The 20,326-nt window shown below is 47.4% G+C and overlaps 2 protein-coding genes across 9 annotated transcripts; one reads left to right on the top strand and one right to left on the bottom strand.

Moving 5' to 3' along the window:
- Positions 1-215: 215 nt before the first annotated feature.
- CUNH19orf44 (chromosome unknown C19orf44 homolog) lies at positions 216-14,420 on the top strand. 2 transcript variants are annotated; one of them, XR_015707282.1, is made up of 9 exons: positions 216-359; positions 625-1,263; positions 1,524-1,875; positions 2,451-2,527; positions 2,903-3,371; positions 4,216-4,311; positions 4,441-4,607; positions 5,049-5,406; positions 14,269-14,420. XR_015707282.1 is itself a non-coding variant. In XM_087769062.1 (8 exons), the coding sequence occupies exons 1-8, from the start codon at positions 312-314 to the stop codon at positions 5,133-5,135; spliced, it is 1,935 nt and encodes a 644-aa protein (XP_087625188.1). In that variant the 5' UTR covers positions 216-311; the 3' UTR covers positions 5,136-5,760. The 2 variants fall into 2 exon arrangements, 1 of the variants encoding a protein (XP_087625188.1); XM_087769062.1 differs by lacking the exon at positions 14,269-14,420 and having other exon boundaries at positions 5,049-5,760.
- Positions 5,678-19,214, bottom strand: CHERP (calcium homeostasis endoplasmic reticulum protein). 7 transcript variants are annotated; one of them, XM_087769054.1, is made up of 19 exons: positions 19,062-19,214; positions 18,804-18,977; positions 18,050-18,231; positions 17,154-17,291; positions 16,769-16,920; positions 16,293-16,404; positions 15,852-15,941; positions 14,428-14,665; positions 13,905-14,083; positions 13,087-13,483; positions 10,905-11,143; positions 9,953-10,086; positions 9,589-9,675; positions 9,141-9,290; positions 8,893-9,009; positions 8,314-8,408; positions 8,111-8,200; positions 7,594-7,779; positions 5,678-6,818 (listed from the first exon to the last, which is right to left on the bottom strand). In XM_087769054.1, the coding sequence occupies exons 1-19, from the start codon at positions 19,084-19,086 to the stop codon at positions 6,781-6,783; spliced, it is 2,823 nt and encodes a 940-aa protein (XP_087625180.1). In that variant the 5' UTR covers positions 19,087-19,214; the 3' UTR covers positions 5,678-6,780. The 7 variants fall into 7 exon arrangements, with proteins under 7 accessions (XP_087625180.1, XP_087625181.1, XP_087625184.1 ...); XM_087769055.1 differs by having other exon boundaries at positions 5,678-6,400; XM_087769056.1 differs by lacking the exon at positions 5,678-6,818 and adding an exon at positions 6,834-7,408.
- Between the last annotated feature and the right edge of the window lie 1,112 nt (positions 19,215-20,326).

Below are 20,326 nucleotides of genomic sequence, written 5' to 3'. Positions count from 1 at the left end.
CTTTCCTAACTTATTATGAAACGGAATCGGATTGGCTCGGCACCCCCGAGGGAGGAGCACGCAGCACGTGCCCGCGCGGCGAAATGCATGCTGGGGCTTGTAGTCGGCGCTCTGAGGGGGCCGTCGGCAGTATGCCTTCTTGGGATTGGCTGGTTACGCCCAAGCGTCGCTGGTGTGCGCGGGGAGCTCTGCGCAGAGCCAATGAGGGGGCGGGATGTTGGGGGGCCGCGGTCTCCGGGATACGGCCCGGCGCTGAGCGCTCCGGCCCCGGCCTGGAGAAGCCGCCGCCGCCTCAGGCCGCTCCGTCCCGGATGGCTGCGATCGCTCGGGCGCAGAGGGCGCCCGCGGGCGGCGGGCAGGTGAGGCGCCAGCTCTCGTCCCGGCCGCCCCGCCTCAGCGCCAGCCGCGCTCAGGCTGTACCTGGGCAGCCGCGGGCCCCGGGCCGGTGTTTCACCGCGGGTGGGGAGCGCCCAAACCGGGGAGCGGGAGGAGGTGGCCCGGCACAGGCTGGGACGAGGGCAGGGCCGTGGGGAGCGGGAGCGTCCGCCCAGGCCGGGGAGCTGGGAGCTGAGCCGGACCGCCTGCCTTCACCTCTGAGGGCTCTTTGCATCCTCTTCCCGGCAGGGACGCAGCGATGCTCCCCGTAGAATCATTGCAGCCGGGCGCAGCGTCGTTCCTCGCTCCTGTGGTGACCTCTCTGTGGCTGACCCAGAGCTGGAGAAAACTGGAAGAGCTCCCTTGTGCCGCAGCAGATTCCTAAAGGTGCGCAACGAAAGCGTGGACGGAAGCCAGTGGTGCCAGCCATCGGGAAGCGCCGTGCAGGCAACGAGCAGACACGTAGCAAAGAGCACTCCGGGTAGCGCTTCCCACACACGGTCGAGCTCAGCTCTGAGGAAAGTGGCACAACTAGAAAGGAAAATCATGAATCGAAAAAAGCAGATGGAATTGCAAAACACTGACTTGGGCCGGAAGCCTTTGGGTGAGGAGTCCTTCTCATCTGCTTCCAGTCCTGAACACAGTGCACGGGGCAAGAAATACCTGAAGAATCACGCTACTGCCAGTGGAAATGTGACCCTCAGTAACGCCTGTTCTAAGGAAGAGGAAAGCATCCAAAGCCCTAAAAAGAATGTTCTGGTTAAACAACAGCTTGGTGTGGATAGTGAGGAAGAGGAACTGAGAGAACTGATGGAGAGCTCTTCGGAGTTTTCTGGTGGAAATGAGAATCGGAGGGTTGCTGCAAGTGATTCTAAATGGGGTAGAAAGGTAAATACAGACTTTGCTGAATTATGTATTTTTATATCCACTTTTATGAAATTGTTTTAATTGCTAGGTCACTTTTTATTTAGATAACACCAGAAACTAAATTTTAATTTTGCATTTGTGGTTTGCTCATGATATGATTTAAGTTGAATTCACATTATAAAATTACTGGGTTTTACCCATTATAATTTGTTTTCCTTTTTAGTGATCTACACATAATAAATGAAGTAACACATAAATCTCTTTTTCATGTTCTTCAAAAGAGTAAGACTCCAGTTTTGTCAGGAATGCCTCCTCCGTCTCCTAAGGAAATTTCACCGACAGAAGTGTCTAAAACATCTTCTTTTCATAGCAAAGACTCAGAAGAAAATGTTTTGGGTAGAGTTAATTCACCAACACCTTCACCAGCCAGCAGAAACCTGTCAGTGCGACATAATACGCGATCGCTGTCTGCTTCCATGAAAGACAATACTGTAAAGCTTGCTCTGCCTAGAACGGGCAGCACCAAGCAAAGCCAAATATCACTTGGAAGTGACAGAAGTGAAATCAAATCATTAGACGAATTGTTTTCAAACGCAGCTGATGCAGAAGATTCAACCAGCAGCAGCTCAAATGGTAAGTGGTCTAAAATATTGTCTCGGTAGACTTGGCATGAGTTGTACTATTAATCTCCTGATAAATTTACTAATAAACATGGGCAAATATTCACTTCGAAAGAATTCAGTAGTGTGATTTTTCATAAACCAAGGCTTTCTCAAAGGAATTATGTTGGTCTGTTTCTTTTTTCTAGTGTAATGTATTTGTATTTTTCTTGGCTTTCGGTTCAGTTTAATGATGCTTCCCTGGGTGACACTTAATTATGACGTCAAAGCAATTACAACAGTTAGAACAGTTCTCACACGTCAGTGGGACGATGTACTAATGGGTCTGAGTGAGAACAAGTGTAAATGAGGGGCATCAAGAATCTCTTGAACTTGGGTTGGCAGAGCCACCACAGGCAAAGGGGGAAACTTTAGAAAGAGCTGCTGCTAAGTTAAAGGTTTAGAGTGATTGACTGCTATTACTTTTTCGTATTACACTTTAAACTAGGACTGTAGTACTGATGTATTTTTCCCCACTTTTCTCACTTAAGGGAAAGCGTACCGTAATGTTCATGCAAATTCTCATGACGATTTGTCGTTTGATTGCAGACTTCAGACTGAATATCCTCAGCCTTGATGATTTGGCACCAAATATCACCAGTGAGGCAGCAGAATTAAAGCAAAAAGTAAGTGGAAATTCCCTATTAGCACATTTTTCCATTCTGCCTTTGTTTGGTGGAGGGTGGATATTCTAAAAGAAATGCTTCCATTCTTCTCATCGGCGAGCTGCGGTAGGCATGCCTGCCTAGCTGTAAGGTTAGCTCGGGATTTTACAGTCTGCTGAAACCTGACCGAATTCTTTTTTTTAGTGTCTGCATTTCCTTACTAAGTGTAACAGCACTGCACAGTTTGCAAGGTGACACAGAAGAGCAACGTTTTTATTTCCTGATAAAGTAGTAGCTAACTCTCAGTGATATGCAGCAGAACAGATGAATATTAACGGAGGCATATTCTAGGTTATGTGGTTGATTCTCCTAACATACAGCCGTTTTGTTTTACAGGGGACAGACATTCCAGTTTCTCAAGAATCAAAGAGAAATCCAAAAAAAGATACATTCCTGGTGGAAAAGGACCAAGCTTCTCTTCAAATAAGTGCAGTAACTGGTGTGCATGATGCTTCTGAAGGGGATATTGAAAAAACCGTGACTGAAGCTGAAATCTCTGAGCATTTAAGTGGAGTTTCTGCAGATTTCCCTAGGGAGAAACAGGATTACCTTGATCACGATGAGAGAACTGTTAATTCAGAATATTCTGAAGACTTTGAAAGGTCTCCGTCTACAACAGACAGGGAATCTGTATCGAGAATGTCAGAGGGACGTTCTGAGAGCCGCACGTATTCTGGAAAACACCCATCTTCGGCATCGTCACCTTTATTTACCAGAGCGCGGCAGGACCAGGTTCGCAGAGTAACTGTCAAAGAAACCGCGGTTCAGACAGTGGATCCTCCATTCGCCTATTGCTGGTCAAAGAGTAAGTTCACAAGATACTGCCCTGTTCAGGCAATTTTTACATTTTTTTATATTTTATCCACTAGCCTAGTCAGCCTTGAGAGAGTTGTTAGTGTCAGTACTAGCTTCCCCTAGCTGGCATTAAATTAAAAACTTTCTAAAGCCCAACACTTGAATCTGCTATCTGTAGAAAAGTTTGGGATTGGACAACAGAAGAAGAACTGGGAACTGGTTTTTGCTATAAAAAAACCCAACGGGAACTCTGGATGGATGAGCTGGTGTTAGCGACAGGGCTTGCAATAGCCCGAGTAATATTCTCAGACGGGATTCAACGTTTTTGTTGTATCTTTACTATTGTAAACAGCACTATTGCAGTGTTACTAAAGCGGTCGCCCATTGCGGGGTTCTTTTTTTGCGTTGTATTTATTTCTTGGGAAAGCCCTATGGCCCCATTTACAGAGAGCGAGGTGACCTCTAACTGTTTCTGAGGGCTAGCTCCTTTCCTGCCTCTCTTAGAGGAAAAAGCGGTAAGAGCCACTTCTTGCCACATTCAAGGAGGAGAAAGTAGAAACTCAGGTGTGCTTGAAAACTGTAGCTTCCTTCAAGTAGAAAAGCCTTTATTTTTGCTCTGTCTAGGGTTAGAAAAGGTGCCTTCCTCAATGGCATGCATTGGGAACGGCAGAGTAAGGAAACCGCGGAGGTCACAGAACTATTTTAGCATTTTTTTGGCGTCAGAATTCCCCGTTAGGCTCCACCGCGTTTCTGTGGCAACTGCTGTCTCAAGAGACGGCTGAAGATGAAGCGAGTCCTAGGGCTAACCCCTTGCACCCTCCAAACCCGTAATTCTGATTTTATCCCGTACACAGCTAACACCTCTGCAGTACGTGACCCACCTGTAGGGAACAGCTACGTGGATCCCGCACCTATTGCCAGTCGCGTCGTCAGCATGGAGGCAGTAGAAGGTACTGAAAAACGTCTTTCTTACTGTTCTGTTTGGCTATATTTTATGCACCTAACCCCTGTGGGATTGCTTAGCCCTTGCTGTCTGCCTGGAAGGCGTCACTGAAGTACGTACTGCCCCTGTCTTGCAGGCTTGACAGCGTACAGCCCGTCGGTTCTCGTTTTAAACGCCATGTTGAAACAGCACTTGATGTTGACTCAGCAGTTTGTAGAGAACATTCACCACCTTCACTTCTCCCTCGTGGAGTCGTTAGAGAAGGAGAAGTTCCACTACCACACCCTGGAGGAGGCTAAGGAGGTATTTATGACAGACTAGGCAGCAGCCTAGCGAGAGGAAGCGTCTATTCCTTTCCAAACGCTTGTAAGATTTGCAGCAAACAGACTTTTCTTTGCGTACTCTTCATTCATCTGATAAAGTTCATATTATCATCAAATAAATTACTTCATAGAAGAATATTATTCTTCATCGAAGAAGAATACTACGATGCTTGTGCCCATACTATAACGAGTCAGGAGTTTGTACAGTACAAAAAGATTAAAGCCTTGCTGGAGGCCAGAGTTTTGAAAGAACGAGCTTTCTGCTGTAGCATTTAGCAAGGATCTTCCTAGTGCTGCAATAGAAGTACCGGTTTCTGTTGCTAGTACAGAAAAGTGCAGGTATCTTGACATGAAGATTTAGTATTTACTAAATACTAGAAAGTATTTACCTACATAATAAATTGGTATTTTTTTTTTGCAGTACATCAAGAACAACAAATCCCCGCCTCTCACACTTGAGCAAGCACGTGAAGAAATTCGGAAAGCACAGGAGGAAAAACTGCTTTGACTCTTTGAATTTTAAGTAAAATTTACATTTACAGATCTCAAGCTGGAACAAGAAAGAAACCCCTCCAAATTGCGCAGATAAAAAGCTATAAACTACGTACTGGAAGGATTTGTACTGACTGCCATGTATCTTATTACACAGAATTGATTTTCCTGTATCTGAATTTTTTGCTCACGTACGTGATGCAGGGCTGGGCAGGAGCCGTCAGCCAGCCTACGTCAGCGCTCAGCCAGAAAGCGACCCGGTCGGCACGTCTCTCCGACGGGAGGTGGTAAGTCGCCGCAGCGCGCGTTCACCGCGTGGGTCGTGCGAGCTGCGGTCGCATCCGCGATCGCGACAGAAGCGGAAGTCTGTACTACGGCACCCGAGGAATACGATCGCAGAAGAAAAATACCATATCCCGACTTCGGTGCCACATTTAAACAGCGGTTATGTGTAATTAGCCTTGTCAGAGTACGACACGACCAAACACGGGCCAAGTTAAGATAAATTCAATACAAGGAAGGCTATAGCCAACGTACCAGAATCCATTTACTCTGAAATATGAGCCACCATTTAATTTTTATTAAAAAAAAAAAGTGTTTATTGGAAGGCAAAACAATAAAATTCACAAGTTGGTAACATACAGGTGGTGTATGCTGATTCACAGACAGTTACAGTTCCACAACTACAGTAGATCTAGAACAAACTGGTATTTCACCATATTAACTGCATGGTTTGAAGAGGGTTTCTGCTATACAAACAAATGACTCTGGAAGAGGTTACCACCACGCAGACCTCTGGAGTGGAAGTGCAGTGCAAGGGCCTAACATCTTTAGCTGGTGGTCTCTGGAAACAGTTACAAAAGGGTTGGTTTTTCTCATTTAGATTAAAGGAAGTTTCCAAGAACGTTTCATTGTTAGAAACTTGCAGAGCAGAGAACATGGATTCTCTTCTAGTCAACTAATTAGCTTTTATTAAAGGGTATATACAAAAATATAAAAAGCTTAAAGAATGTCTTCCGTTACAAAGCATTGAACATCCCTTAGAGCGCTTGAAAAGCTAGAGCAGTGAACCCTCGTGTTCTGAGCAGAGTTGTGACTGCAGCAGCTGGTGTGTAGGGGCGTTAAGTTGTGTGGTAGGTTCTAACAAGCTCGCACAGTGCTCCTAGGTCACCTGTACTGGAACTAGATGCTTCATTCCCCATTTAGACATTAGGATACACTGCTCAGCATCAGTCTGACTTGATCCCAAGGCAGCACCCCTCCACTTCAAATAGAATTAACCTTTTGAGAGAAATAAACATACATTATGGAACTGGAGAACATACAACCACATCAGATAACGTCTGTATTCCACAGGAATGAATGCATCACAGTCCTGCACCGGGGATAGCTTGACCGGGGTTTAATTCGAGTATCAAATGGGCAGCTAATTAAAAAATTTTGCAAAATAAATGGAAATTCTTAAACGTGCTAGACATGTCATAGTTAGGACTGGCCTTTTTTGAACACTAAACGACAAGTGTTGAAGTACATGTCATAGCTTTCCATTTTTCACCATAGTTTTAAAAGTAATTCATTTGTCACTTCCTCCAGACTTTAATCCGGATTTATACAAGTTTAATGTTTTGTAGAAGATGCAAGACATCTTTCTTCAGAGAGTCTTATTCGGGTGGTGGAGGGTCTTGCGTTTCACGCTTCACTGAAACAATAGGGAAAAGAGTTCTTACACATTCTGCAGTTACCTAAGCTGTCTGAAACGCTTCATGGAACGAGGGCTCTGGCGGTACGGCATTTCTCCTTCCGGGCTTTATTTGAACCCACGTTATTACACAGATCTACTGCGGCCATAGGCAGAAGTGACTTTTCATTTAGCATGCCAATTTTTTTCCTTTTAATCAGTGGCAAGCGTGGTGGTTCTACGTAACACAGACTCTCTGCAAAAATCCATCATTTGGGCAGCTGTCTTCATCTCTTACGCAGCCCCTCCACTTTTCCTGAACCCTTCCTGCACTACAGTGAATTCTTTAGCAGTTCTGGCTGTGGCAGAACACAGCGCTAACGGCAGGACGCTTGGAGCTGGGCAGGGCCAAGCCGTAAGCGTGGTCTAACACCATTCCAACCACAACCGTCCCTCCTGCGGCACGGCTCCCTCTGCTACCTCTGGGATTGCTCCTATTTTTTGGGGGGGAACATTCCGAGACGCAGGCTCTCGGCAGTGCAGCCAGGAAGCGGCTTACACAGAACGGGCTCATGAATTAATGTTTCAGAAACCAGAATACAACACAACTCCTAAAAAGGAAAAGGCACTGGATTAACCGGAGGATGCGGCTACTTACCTGTTTTACTGTAGCCATCACGTTAGAAAGAATTAAGAGTTACTAGTCTTTTGATTTGGGTTTACAGTCTACAGTAAATAGGACAAAATCGCTATCAGGTCTGCACAGTTTTTAAAATGCTTAGAAACGTTCACTTACATTCATCTCTGGCCTTCATGCGTGCGATAAACGAGTAACTTTTATTTCTGCGGTAGTTTTCGTAAGGGTCGTCTAATGCAACGCCCACTCCTTTATATTGATCCCATTTGTCTCGGATGTCCCCTCCTTTAATCGGATCCTGAATTCCTTGTTCCTTGGCTCCCAGCCCACCAGATCCACTCCAGCCTGCAGACGGGACACACCATTGCAATCCTGTAACTATTCTTTTATTACTAGAATTCTGCGGACGGACAAACAGACATTTTGGGAACAACCAAAGAAAGCATCGATTTGATACAGCAGGATGGTAACGGACAGCCTGAAACAGCACACGCGCTGTCCCCTTTCTTACAAAAGCATCAATAGGCGGAGAGTCCGGGAGCTGGCCAACACCAGCGCTATCCCTAGACACTTTTAAGAGGGCGAGGGGAAAGACGGCGCAAGCCCAGCCCGGCCAGTCAGTGCCGCTGACCCGCGCCACCTCGGGGAGGGGAGTTCTCTGTGATGCCGAACTCACCTCCCTGTCTTCCATCTCCTTCCCAGAAGGCAACTACCGCCACTGCTCCATCGTCTAGATACTTACGTCTCTGAATGTCCTTACGCTGACCTTGGAATACCAAGGGATAACTACTTATGAACAGGCATTAATTAATTCTATCCAAGAGTTTGGTGCCTGACTTTGTTTCCCGGCTTGCGCGAGATTCCAGAACAGCACCTTACCCATTTTCACTAGCATTTGATGGCCTTTATTTTCTTCTCCAAGTCTTGATTCTGGTATAGGAGGCCCAGAACTGGAGCCCAAACCAGCAGAAGAACTAAGGGAATAAAAAGAACAAATTAAGAACACGTGATCCTGTTCTGACACAAAGCGAGGTCATTTATGTTCTGTTAAACAGTAACAGCCGGTATAATCCCATCCGCTCTACTAAGCTATTCTTTTATGAAGCTATTAGATTACGGAGTTATAAAGGTGCCAGAAACCCTGCCTGCTTCTCGGTACAAGGGAAATCAAACGGTCTTCCTAACGCAGCGAGTACTCGGAGGATTCCTGCTGCGCCGTAGGAAGGCACGTGAGGCCTTCGTGGCTGCACAGTGTTTTGTTATAACACGAAGCCACCACAACGGAATAATTCCCTCTCTATAAGCACACGCAGCATACACATCGTTTCTAGATCTGCTTTCCATCTTCTTCTCTATTTGCTGAAATGCTTATTACACCCAGCTGATGAGAAAAGCACCCTTGTTGGTACTCTTCCAAACAAGCCAGGTGAAAACAGGAACAGCCAAACAAAAGCTTACGGAGGAGTGGGGCTGCGAGACCGGGACCGGCGCCGCCTTCCTGGCGAGTACGATTTCGATCTTGATCGCGACCGCGATCGCGAGCGGCTGTGAGAAGAGCGGGACCTGCTCCGGCTTCTGGAACGGGAGAGCACAGGAGGTCAGACGCAGAAGTTACCAGAGCAACGTCCAGGGTTCCTCATTCAGCCCCAAGGGCTGGGTTTTATTCCACCCCCCCGGTTCCCAAGACTCAGCCCACTGCACCCTACCTGGACTGAGAGCGCGAATAGGATCGTGATCGAGAGCAAGAGCGAGATCGTGACCTCGAATAGGAGCCAGATGATTTTGAAGATCGCGAATTGGACCGGGAGGATGAGCGACCTCGGCTTTTAGACCGACTGCGAGAGCGAGAAGGCCCACTGCACAGATAAAAGCAGAGAAACCCAGTGAAACTCCTGGGAGAAGCACGAGAAATGCAAATATAACCTCTGATCAAATTCAAATTCCACACAAGCCCTGTATTTCTGCAGAAAATCCAGTGAAAACTTGAACGTGACAAAAACCGTTCTCTGCAGATTAGACAGAAATTCCAGCCAGCTGAAACTCAGTTATTCCATCAGCACGGAACAGACTTTCCCTCTGCATTTAGCCCAAGGTTTTCCTAGCACCTTCCACATGAACAGCATGCGTCAGAAGGCAGCAGACAGGATCTCTCACCTGTTTCTCTTCTCCTGACCTTTCCTCCGCCTCGCTCTCATTTTAGCTCTGAAGAATTCGTACAGTCCATTCTGCTCCCAGCCTTCACTGCAATAAATCAACCACACACAGAACCGACATCTGTAAAATTCTACTTTGACCAATGGAGACGGTCAGGATTTCTGCTAGATTTTGTAGGGAACAAAGGTCTCACAAATCTCAGCGTAAGGTCAAACAGCGTGTGCAGGTTAAAATACAACAAGAGCACTCATTTCAGCATTAGAAGAACCAAGACACAGGAGAAGGAAGAGCGCGGCACTTCGTGGTTTGAGACAGCTTCTTAGGGCATTTTCCTTACCATATCGTTAGCTATACCTACTCTTACCTGTTTCTAGGCCTGTCATGAGATGGTGGACTATAAAATGCCTCAACCGCAGCCAGTAGTCTCTCGCTGGGGGGCATTGGGGGTGGAAGACGTATATCTTTAGGATCTAAAGGTTTATACTCATGATCTTCAAGCTGCCGGAAACAAAACAAATTACATTCGTGTCATGTGTCATGGGGTGGCTCCCTGAAGAGATAAATATAGATACAACTGTGTAGGGACCTCACATTTCACTACTGGATAAAAAATGGTCCAGAAATAAGGACTCTGCAGATGGCCCAATGCTTTCTCGTGCTATCACTCCCACTTGGGGTGCTGTGAGACAAGCCAGCACTACACATGCTGCAGCATTAACTGGATCGCCAGGCAGATAAAACGCAGATCTCCTCTATCCACCTTTGTGATAACAGTGGCTGGATGGAAGCCCGGCAAAAGCTGGTGTATGCCGAGAGTAACGCAAAGTTAGAGATGGAAGAGACCTCTTTGTTCACCTCAAACACAGAATGCATAAATGCATCGATCCCCAAAGATGCTGACACAGATACATTTCCTGTTCCCTCTCATTCTTTGTTTGTATATGTAACGTTAGTGTGGCAAAACATCTTTGTAGTACACAGTGGCCCCATCAGAACTGCAAGGTCCCTCTGGCCAGCTGAAAAAATCACCGGGGATTTCTATTTTCTAGAAACGGGGGTAAGATTCTCAAGAGTAACTTAGTCTTTCACATATATGAGCTCAACCAGCTTTCACTGGCACGCAACACCAAAGCGTTACCATTTTCACTACCTTCTCCCCCCGCTCCTGCCCTCGTATACCCTACAAGAACTTCGGCTAATGGTTGCTGGATGGAAGGATTGGAAACGATAAACGTCCATGTTAAACCGTCCCTAATATTGACCATGGGATTTTGATCTTTCAATCCTACTCGCCAGGGCCCATCGCAAGCACTTACTTTTACAAGCGGAGCCATCAGTCCAGCAGGAAGATCAAAGTAGGGAACGTTTGGCACCAGACTAGGATCATCGTGGTTCATGTGAGGGGGGCCTTGTCGCCGCATGTGAGGAGGCTGCCCGTTAAATCCATGTGGGGGAGGCCCGAAATCAGGGTGCTGTGGCCCTCCCCAGGGAGGATGCTCGCTGATTCCAGGATGAGGCAATCTGTGACCAGGATGATGATGAGGAGGTCCAATTTCTGCAGAATGGGAGGGTTAAAACGTTTTATTTAGCTATAGAGACAGGAAGGCAATCAGAGATGTACTTCAATTAGTGCAAGTATCCTAAAAAACAATCTTGGCACCCAGAGCCTTGCAGATCCAGAAAAGCAACAGAACTGAAGAACTAGCGGCTGGCTACAGGTCCACATTCATGAATATCTTGCGGTGCATCTCCCTCCCTGGCCACCGCAACCGCTCTCACGACAACAGGGTACTTTAACCCTAAACCGCTGCTTACTTTGGGACATACTGCGGTCAAAAAGTACCGCAAGAAAGATAGGCTCAAGAACAAAAGGGTTCAGATGCAGCAGGGCAGCTACTGGTGGGATCTATTTCTGAAGCCTAAATACACAATCATGCCTTAGCACGGACCTGTCATTAGTTCTGTCTCTATGCCAAATCAACATATATAAAGAAATAAATATGGCAGGAATTAACTCACATGAGTAGGTGACAAGAAAATACTTTGATTAAAGAGACGTTTCGAGAAGAGGTAGAGACAATATCCTGTTAAAATAGAGAAGTGAATGACATCCATCCAAGCCCTGATGGACAAGCCATTTGCCACGAACGCCAGGATACCCTGCGGAACTCATTGCACTACACAGAGAAAAATGCAAGACTGAAAATCACCATCTTCTGCAGCAGGACCAACAGTTTTTCCAGGAAAAGCCATTATAGCCACTGCCCAGTCTTCGGCCAGGACTATTTGCCTCGTCTTCATCAGAACTTGAACACAGTCTGCGCTGTCATTGCTTCACCGCTTTCCTAACTTCAGCCGTCTGTTTTAGTAGATCCCCTCCTCCAACAACTTTACATGAAACAACAGATGTTTTGGATCGCCACTGCTATCCAGAACAGAGCATCTTTTCTGAGCTTAAACCGTAATTCCCCCAGGACAAGAAAAGCTGTTCTCCCTCCTCACTACCAGAACTCTTAAAAAAACCAAACGAACAACAAAACCAAAGGAAAAAAAAAAAAAAGAAGAAAAAAGAACAATCTCTACTGAGAAGTTCATCACAATCCTAAATACATAAGCTCTAATTCATTGGTTTTCAATGTTTTTTGGACTTGGGGAATTGAGATTCTTTTAAGCTTAAAATAGCAACTCCTACATGGCAACATAATTGCTCTTTTAAGTGGCTTGTCATACAGAACCACAGCGATCTTTAGACTTTACACCGATAAGGATCATTCCAGAATAATTGTAACTTCTGCACATGAAATAGAAACTACATCGGGGCAGATCTATACCCGACTTCACGAGGGAGCCGCAGCCAAATCCGAGCCACAAAGGCCAGGCAAGCAGTGCGCTGGCTGCACGCTCAGACATCCCCGTGCTCCAGCAAGAGAGCAAACCAAAGGAGAAGCAGAACTGGAGGTAAGGATCATGCCATCAGACACTACCGAGCCAGATAATTAGAGAGCTTTTCAGTAAAAATAAAGAGAAGAGAAGAAGGGCATGGATGAATGTATGCACAAGAACAAATGCTTCCAGCCTGGCTTCCTCTAACTTCCTCCATCTATGGAGGGCACAGCTGAAAAGCCCTCATCTATGGCCTGACGTGCAGCAGATCGAATTTACAAGCAAAAGCTGCTTCTCACCTTTGAGCTTACTATTTTTACAGTGAAATAGTCACAGAAGGGGTGCCTGTAGAGATGCCGACTCAAGTTTGGATTACAATTTCTGGTTATCTGCATCCGTTAGGGAAGGAAGACTCAAAAAGCAAGGAAGCATCCAACTCTGCATGGATTTCCTACTGAGTTGTTAGCAGTAGCTTCCCAAACCCCCAAAGTCAGCATTTCTCAGGAAAACCACAACAGTCCACCAAGAATAAGCTGTCACCCCAAAGCACTAAATAATTTTGTAATGGCAATCAGCATCGCAACATAAGAAAACCTGGCCTGGTACACACTTTACCTTGAGGGAAATCCCCCTGGGGGTAATCAAAACGATGAGGATAAGGAGGCCTTTCAAAGGGATGGCGAGGTGGAAAATCATCCTGCATGAAGCGAGGTGGAAAGCGGTTGAAATTATGCGGATGCGGGGGCTGGTTGAATTGGGGATGTTGCTGATGTGGAGGAAATGGGCCTCTGAAGTGAGGTGGCCGCTGCATTCGAAATGGAGGTTCCCTTTGACCCCCACCCCATGGAGGTTGTTCATGCTGGTTGTTCCACGGTGCTTCAAACTGGTTGTTCCAAGAAGGATCGGGCTGGTTGTTCCAAGGTGTCTCTCGCTGATTGTTCCACCCTTGATCTCTCTGTTCGTTCCACATTCCTTCATGGTTGTTATTCCACGGAGGACAATGAGGTGGTCCCTAGTGGTGAAGAAAAGAAGTCTGGTCACTAGGCTACAAAAATAAAAACCGCAATAAAACCAATCTGCCTTTTAAAAGTAAACGTAGCCCGCAGGCAACACGCCCAAGTGAAAGAACTTTCCGAACGCGAGGTCTGAACAACTGCAGCTTCAGAGAAAAGACAGGAAAAGACCAAACTGTTACTGAACCAAACAGCTCTGTACTCAAGACAGTACTTCTTGTTCTGCTTGTTCACAGGGAAACTGTGATGGCTGACAAACACAATTTATACTTTGCCTTTAACTGGGCTCAGAATGAGAAAGCTTGGCATTTGCATCTGGATTTATAACTTTCACAGCTTTTCACTACACTTCTACCGCCAAGATGGTCATTCTGAACCTGCACCTCCCTCTGCATCTGGTTTCAGAACGATGTTTCTTACCTGTTGTTGACCCCACGGTGCAACAGGGTGAGGCTGGTCAAACCAGGGCGGTTTATTTGGAGGAATCTGATCGTGAGATCCAGGGCCACGTGGTCCACCAGAGGCAGGATCCTGCACTCCAGACCCTGTTGTGTCATACTCCGTAGAACCAGCTAGAGGCAGCTGAGATTTACCATCATCTGAAACAAATCGGAGACTATTATAAGCATCCAGGTCACATGTAGTTAATAAAACACCAGCACACCTACAACAGGCTCCATCTGAATTTTGTTGGATGTGTAAACATTCTGCAGAAATCCGTTACTGGGAGAGAGGATTTCTGATCCATTTAACATTGGTCTCTTTGGTTCTTTTTATATTCCAGCATCAGACCACGCCAGCTGCAAGCCTCCAAACAGTTTCAGGCTTTTGCCCACACCAAACCAGCACAGCACAGTACCTCGCTACTAAAAAAGGAGCAAAAAACGTCTCACAACGTTGCCACCCACTGGTTTCTGCACAGGTCCCCAGAACAGGTTAGTACCTGCTTGTGTCACTGGAGCAGATGGTGGAGCCGAGGCTGGTGCTGCTGTGGGGGCTTGAGGGGGGGGTGTTGATTTCACCTCGTTCTCCAGTGGTGGTATTTGTATTTGTTGTTGCTGCTGCTGCTGCGTTAAACTGTTTACAAACTCTTCATGTTGAGTTTTCAGGTTCTGTATCTGCTGTTGGAAGGCTACTTGTACAGGCTGCACTACCGTTGCATACTCAGTGATCAAATTTGCCTGATAAAATGGGATAAATTAAGAAGAACAAGTTAACGCCGTACCTAAACCGGTTATCCTATCTGCTCATTCAGAATCTCCTAAATTGCTCGCCACCCCTGTGGCGGGTTGACCCTGGCTGGACGCCAGGTGCCCACTCAAAGCCGCTCTATCACTCCCCCTCCTCAGCTGGACAGGGGAGAGGAAACATAACGCAAGGCTTGTGGGTCGAGATAAGGACAGTTTAATGAAAGCAGAAGCAAAGGCTGTGTGCAGAAAAAGCAAAAGGAAAACAAAAAGATTTTATTCCTACTTCCCATCAGCAGCGATGTCCAGCCACCCCCCGGGCAGCAGGGCCCCAGCACACGTAGCGGTTGCTCCGGAGGATGAACGCCATAAAAACAATGAATGCCCCCCCCCTCCTCCTTTCTCCTGGCTTCTGTCACTGAGGGGACGTCATATGGTATGGAACATCCCCGGGTCAGCCTGGGCCAGCTGTCCGGGCCGCGTCGCCTCCCAAGAGGCAGTCTTGACGCTGCGTGAGCACCGCTCAGCAGCGGCCAAAACCCCGGGGTGTTACCAACGCGCTTCCAGCGAGCAACACAAAGCACAGCGCCATGGGCTGCTGAGGGGAAAATTAACTTCACCTCAGCCAGACCCAATGCAGCCCCCTCCCAAGAAACGCAAGAGAACGCAGGATAACCTGCTGGCGGAAGAACCCAGTCCCACTGGGAAGCTCTGTGAAGATTTCCAAAATACTCTCTGCAGGCTAGAATCCTCCGCCTGTACTAATGCCTAGCTTTCAAATACAGCTAAAATCAACAGCATTCATTATTAATGGTAAAAATGAATAGTTCCTGCTGCTGCAATTTTTATCCTTAGTGTATACAATTTAAAGCTATGGTTTCTTTAGTTTCCGTTTTACCAAACATTCATTTCCATAAAAAGAGAACACACTATCAAGTATGTACGTGACTGCAGTAGTTACAAATGCAAACAGACTTTCCGGGATCGTATCAGCAGCCGGATTATTGAATGTTTGAAATAACAAGGTTATGTTTTACATTATTTTTGTAATCCTTTGTAAATGACTTCAAGGCAGGGGGGAGATTAATATTTACCTTTCAAAAGAGGAAAGCTTTTCCTAAATTTGTTTTCAAAATATTTATATTAATAAGAAAAGTGTTATTTTTCTTTTGTGGCTAACCTGGTACTGGCCAAGTCCAAGAGCCGGGCTCTGTAGCTGCTGAATAATTGACTCATCAAAGTACCCATTTTTCTCCCATAGTTGAAGAAGCTGCATAAATTCAAGAGTGAAAGGTTTTTAGAAGTGATGAACAATAAAAGAAAAACTGAAGCACAACATTTTTACGTCTCTAGCTTTGTCAAAAGACCTAGGATTTCAGCACCGGTCTTTGAACCGCTGAAGATTCAGATGCATTCATCGTTGCGATAACTTTTAAATAAAGCCTAGGTGCCTTTAAGTTCTAGTTTAAACATGAATTAAAGCACAGCCTGTAATAGACTTTATGAAGACAATCACACCAGAAAAATCTCAGTGGTCCTCTCCCATCCTCCTATTTGTGAATTTGCCTAGCGCTAACCTAACGAAGCAAAGCATACGGTTAAACCAGAACCAGATACTCACCCTGGCGATTTTCTGTTGCTTGTCCTCCTCCACTGCTAGAAAACTGGTACAATAAATAGGCACAACCACCTTCTGTAAAGCAGCCAGAAGATCTCGTGCTTGCTTCCGCTGGCTTCAAAAAAGCAATGGGAAGAGAAGAGTTACTGCCTTTCACTACAACACTAAGAGCACTGTAATATTCAATTCATCCCAACTTCTGCTATACTAAGAGTAGTGGATTCATAAAATAGAGAGCTCCCTCCTCTACATTTTTACTGTAAAGTCTTGTCTGGAGGAAAAATACAAAAATGGTAAAAGCTGAATTTGATTATTAAAGCACTAGATCTTTGTGCCAGCTATGGACATCTTAAGACAGCTGCTAAAAATAATGAGCACATTAAAAATAAGAAGTGACTAGTCAAACAATGTGTCTAGTGGAGAGAGACTTCACCAAATTAATCAAAACATCAAACTGAAAACCACAATTTAATTCTTACCAGTGATGCAGTACATCATTGATTAAGTAGATTAGATGCAACCGAAGCTCAAAGTGAGCTCCTTCTGCCGTTATACGATTTCGCAGGTGCCCAGCCATCAGCTCACAGTGTGCAGGAGATTTTGCATTACTGAACATCCAGTTCTTGCCAGCCTTAGAAAAGCAAATTTAAAATATTTTAAGTTAGTCTAATGTGTTCACATCATAGGGACTCCCTAGGACTCTGAAATAACTGCAAGAAGGGAACTTTTCAACTAACAGCTATCATCTTACCTACCACACAACACAACAGTAAAGCTGTTGTTTGTTGTACAGACAATCTCAAAGTTCAAATTATGCTTAATTCGCACCACCACCAAATAACTGTGCAGGTTTAGATCACTTACTGAGATTGCATCTTTCGTACAAGTGTCAATTATTGGCTGCAACAAGTTGTCAAATTCATTCATATCTAACTGCGTTTCCTCCAAAACTTTTTGCATTTGTTGCTCAATTGCAAGGGCTACTGCTGATGTGACTTGTTCCTGAAAAAAGGAGAAAAAAAAGAATAATATTAGACCCAACATTCTTCGAAAGAACTAAGTTGCTGTATCCCCGTACTCTTAGCCATAAGTAGCTATCTCAAAGACCAAGACCTTTTACAAGCAATGTGACCACATATAAATGTTTCAGTGATTTGTTTTTGAGAAGAAAAGACTCTCTCGCTCTTCAGGGAAAGTCCAGTTCATTTCCACCTCTAAAAATCTCTCCGTCATGAAAAAAAAAAACCTGCAGGAAGCTCCTAAATGTACAGGACATAATCCAGGCATACTGCTTTCCTCCAGGAACTCTTCAGTTTGGTTCCCGGTAGCTTTAACAGCAAAGCGTTGCCTGCAAAAACCAACTAGTTCAAAGTACGCAGTTCCCTTCCGCCCCTAATCAGAATCCACCTTAGAATACTACAACCTGGAATGCCTTCCAGTTCCCAGCAACCTGCAGCACTAAACGAAGATTAAAGCAATCACAATTTATTCCACTCTGCAAACCACAAGGTTTTTCATATAGTAAATAAACTGTTTTAATCAAAGATCAATCTTGCTCGCACATCAGATACATTTGTTCCTAGGAGATGACGGCAGCGGCCACAGAACAAAAATAAGCGAAGTAACGCTCCCTTCTCCTCACCAACACGCGATGCCGCCACCACTAGTCAGAAGGAAACCTTCCTCTCCCCCTTCACTCCTCATTTTTACAGCCACTGGCAGTCTAGGATCGACCAGCTGAGCGCTTATCTTAAACCAACCTGTCTCATAGCAAGGAGATGCTGCTCCTGCTGCTGCAGGTTCCACTGACTCTGCTGGATAAGTTCCTCCACGGAAGGAGTGCCCTGCGGAGCTGGGATGGGTGCAGCCGGTGGGAGAGACGGTTGTGGCAGCGGCTGGATCTGCGCGGTAGCCTCGATATCTTGACTTTGCTTGCACAACACTATCAGACAAAGTAAACTTTTAAAGCAACCCTCAAAGAAATCTGCTACCACCAGCCCACACACGGAAACCGTGCTGGTTCCGAAACAGACCCTCGCTCTTTAGATAACTGCTTAACACAAAATGAAAATCGTGCAGTCGAGGGCGGATGGTGCAAAAGAGGAGCACGAGCAACTCCTTGCGCACTTGGAAGGGAATGACTCCAACACGAGACCAGCCCCCGGAGCTGCTGCGCGGGGCCGCCCCGTTCCTGAGGGCGCTCCAGGTGTTGAACTCCGTCTCACCGCAGCGCCGGTACCCGCCGGGAGCTGCGGTGCAGCCCAGCCTACCTCCAAACCCACAGCCGGGGGGGCGTGAAGAGCCGCGGGCGGGGCTCAGCCAACTACCTGGAGCTTAGAGGACAGGAAGAGGCTGCAAACCAGTCCTGGCGGGTCAGAGCGGGGCCAGGAGGGAGAAAAGTGGCTCCGCCAGCCGGGGCCGGGAACCAGTGGCCGCGGGGGAGGGGAGCAGGGCCCGCCGCGGCCCTGCCGGCCCCGAGCCGCCGGCCCCGCACAAGCCGCGGGCCCCACTCACGCTGCTGCTGCTCCAGGGCCAGCTTGTACTTGTAGTAGCCGTAGAAGTCGCCCCCGAAGAGGAAGGAGAATTTGGGGTTCTCCTTCTGCTTCTCCATCGTCATCTTCTCGAACTCGGGCCCGTTCCGCGCCACGAACTGCGCCAGCTTGTCGATGACATTCCGCAGCTCCTGGTCTGTGGGGAGGCAGCGCCGTCAGCCCCCGCCAGCTCCGCCCCGCTTCCCCCCCGCTTCCCCCCGCCCGCCCGGGCCGCGCTCACCGTCGGGCGGCAGCGGCATCTCCATGGCTGCGGGACAACGGGACCGGGCCGCCGCCGCCGCCGCCGCTAGGCCGCACCGGCCGGAAGTGCCGCGAGACGCCAGGCGGCGGGCGCAGCCGCGCTTTACGGCCCCCGTCGCTATGGAGACGGCGCGCGGCGCAGGGCACGTGCGGCCGTTTTCTCTCCGCCCTCCCGCGCGCCCTGAGGGGGGGGGGGGCCCGGGCCCGGCCGCGGCCGCGGCCGAGGCGCGGAGCGGAGCGGGCAGCGGCACCGGGGCCTGCGGGGGCGGGGGGCGGCCCCGAGCCCGGGGATGGGCCCAGGCCAGGCCAGGCCGTGTGAGGGCCCGCGGGGCCGGGCCTCAGGCCGCTCCGGCAGCGCCGCAGGAGCCATCTCGGCTCCTGACTCGCCCTTCCCCAGCGCCGCGCCGCTGGCGGAGCCGAGCTCGCACCCGCATCGCCGCCGGCGGCCCCTGAGGGAGAAGCTGCTTCTGGGGTGCAGCGTGCGAGACCCCGTCCGCTCCCACTCGGCTCCCCAAGAACCTGCAGCAGAGCTGCCGGATCGCTCCAGTTCGAGAATAACACGGTTACTTTTAAAACACCACGTCCAAGCTGCAATTCAGTTGCCAGGAATTAATAGAGAGCATTAAAAGAAAGCGTGTCATTTAACAGCTGTTTCATCTCGGGACAATCCACTGCAGCAGCACTTAAGCTACGTAGAGCGTTGGTGTGGTGTAAAAAGGAGCATGGATGTGCAGGACGCTCAGCACAGAGCGAATTGAACTTAAAATACACTTGCTAAGGAAGGAGAGCACAGATGCTAGGCAGGGACGTTTTAAGTAATGCTGAAGCACTATTGCTGTCCTTAAGTGACTTCATTTCTTCATGCAGTTAAAACTACAATGTTCAAATCGTTTCTGGTTCTTACCTTCACTTTCCTTTTGCACCTGATAGTCCATTGTCTTTCAAAATGGGATTAAAAATACACCACATTTACATACCTGCTGGATTCAGGAAAACATTTCCCTCACAAGCAAGGCACTGACCTGATCAGCTTCACGCCCCAGTCACGAGGTACGAGGCATGGCAGAAATTGCTCAACTCCCTCTACTTAAACGATTCAAAAAAACCCACAAAAACCCACCGGACTTGAAGACCATTTATATAAGAACCAGACATCAAAACTCAACGTGGGGCCCAAATAATTTTGGTGTCTTAAAATTTTAGAAAAACTGAATCTACGAGTGGAAGTGGTCATCTGGGAATCGT

Source organism: Nipponia nippon, unplaced genomic scaffold, assembly GCF_047370975.1.
Source record: "Nipponia nippon isolate SJK-2023a ecotype South Korea unplaced genomic scaffold, ASM4737097v1 scaffold_31, whole genome shotgun sequence".
Taxonomy (NCBI): Eukaryota; Metazoa; Chordata; class Aves; order Pelecaniformes; family Threskiornithidae; genus Nipponia; species Nipponia nippon.
This window is presented reverse-complemented; position numbering and strand designations above follow the sequence as displayed.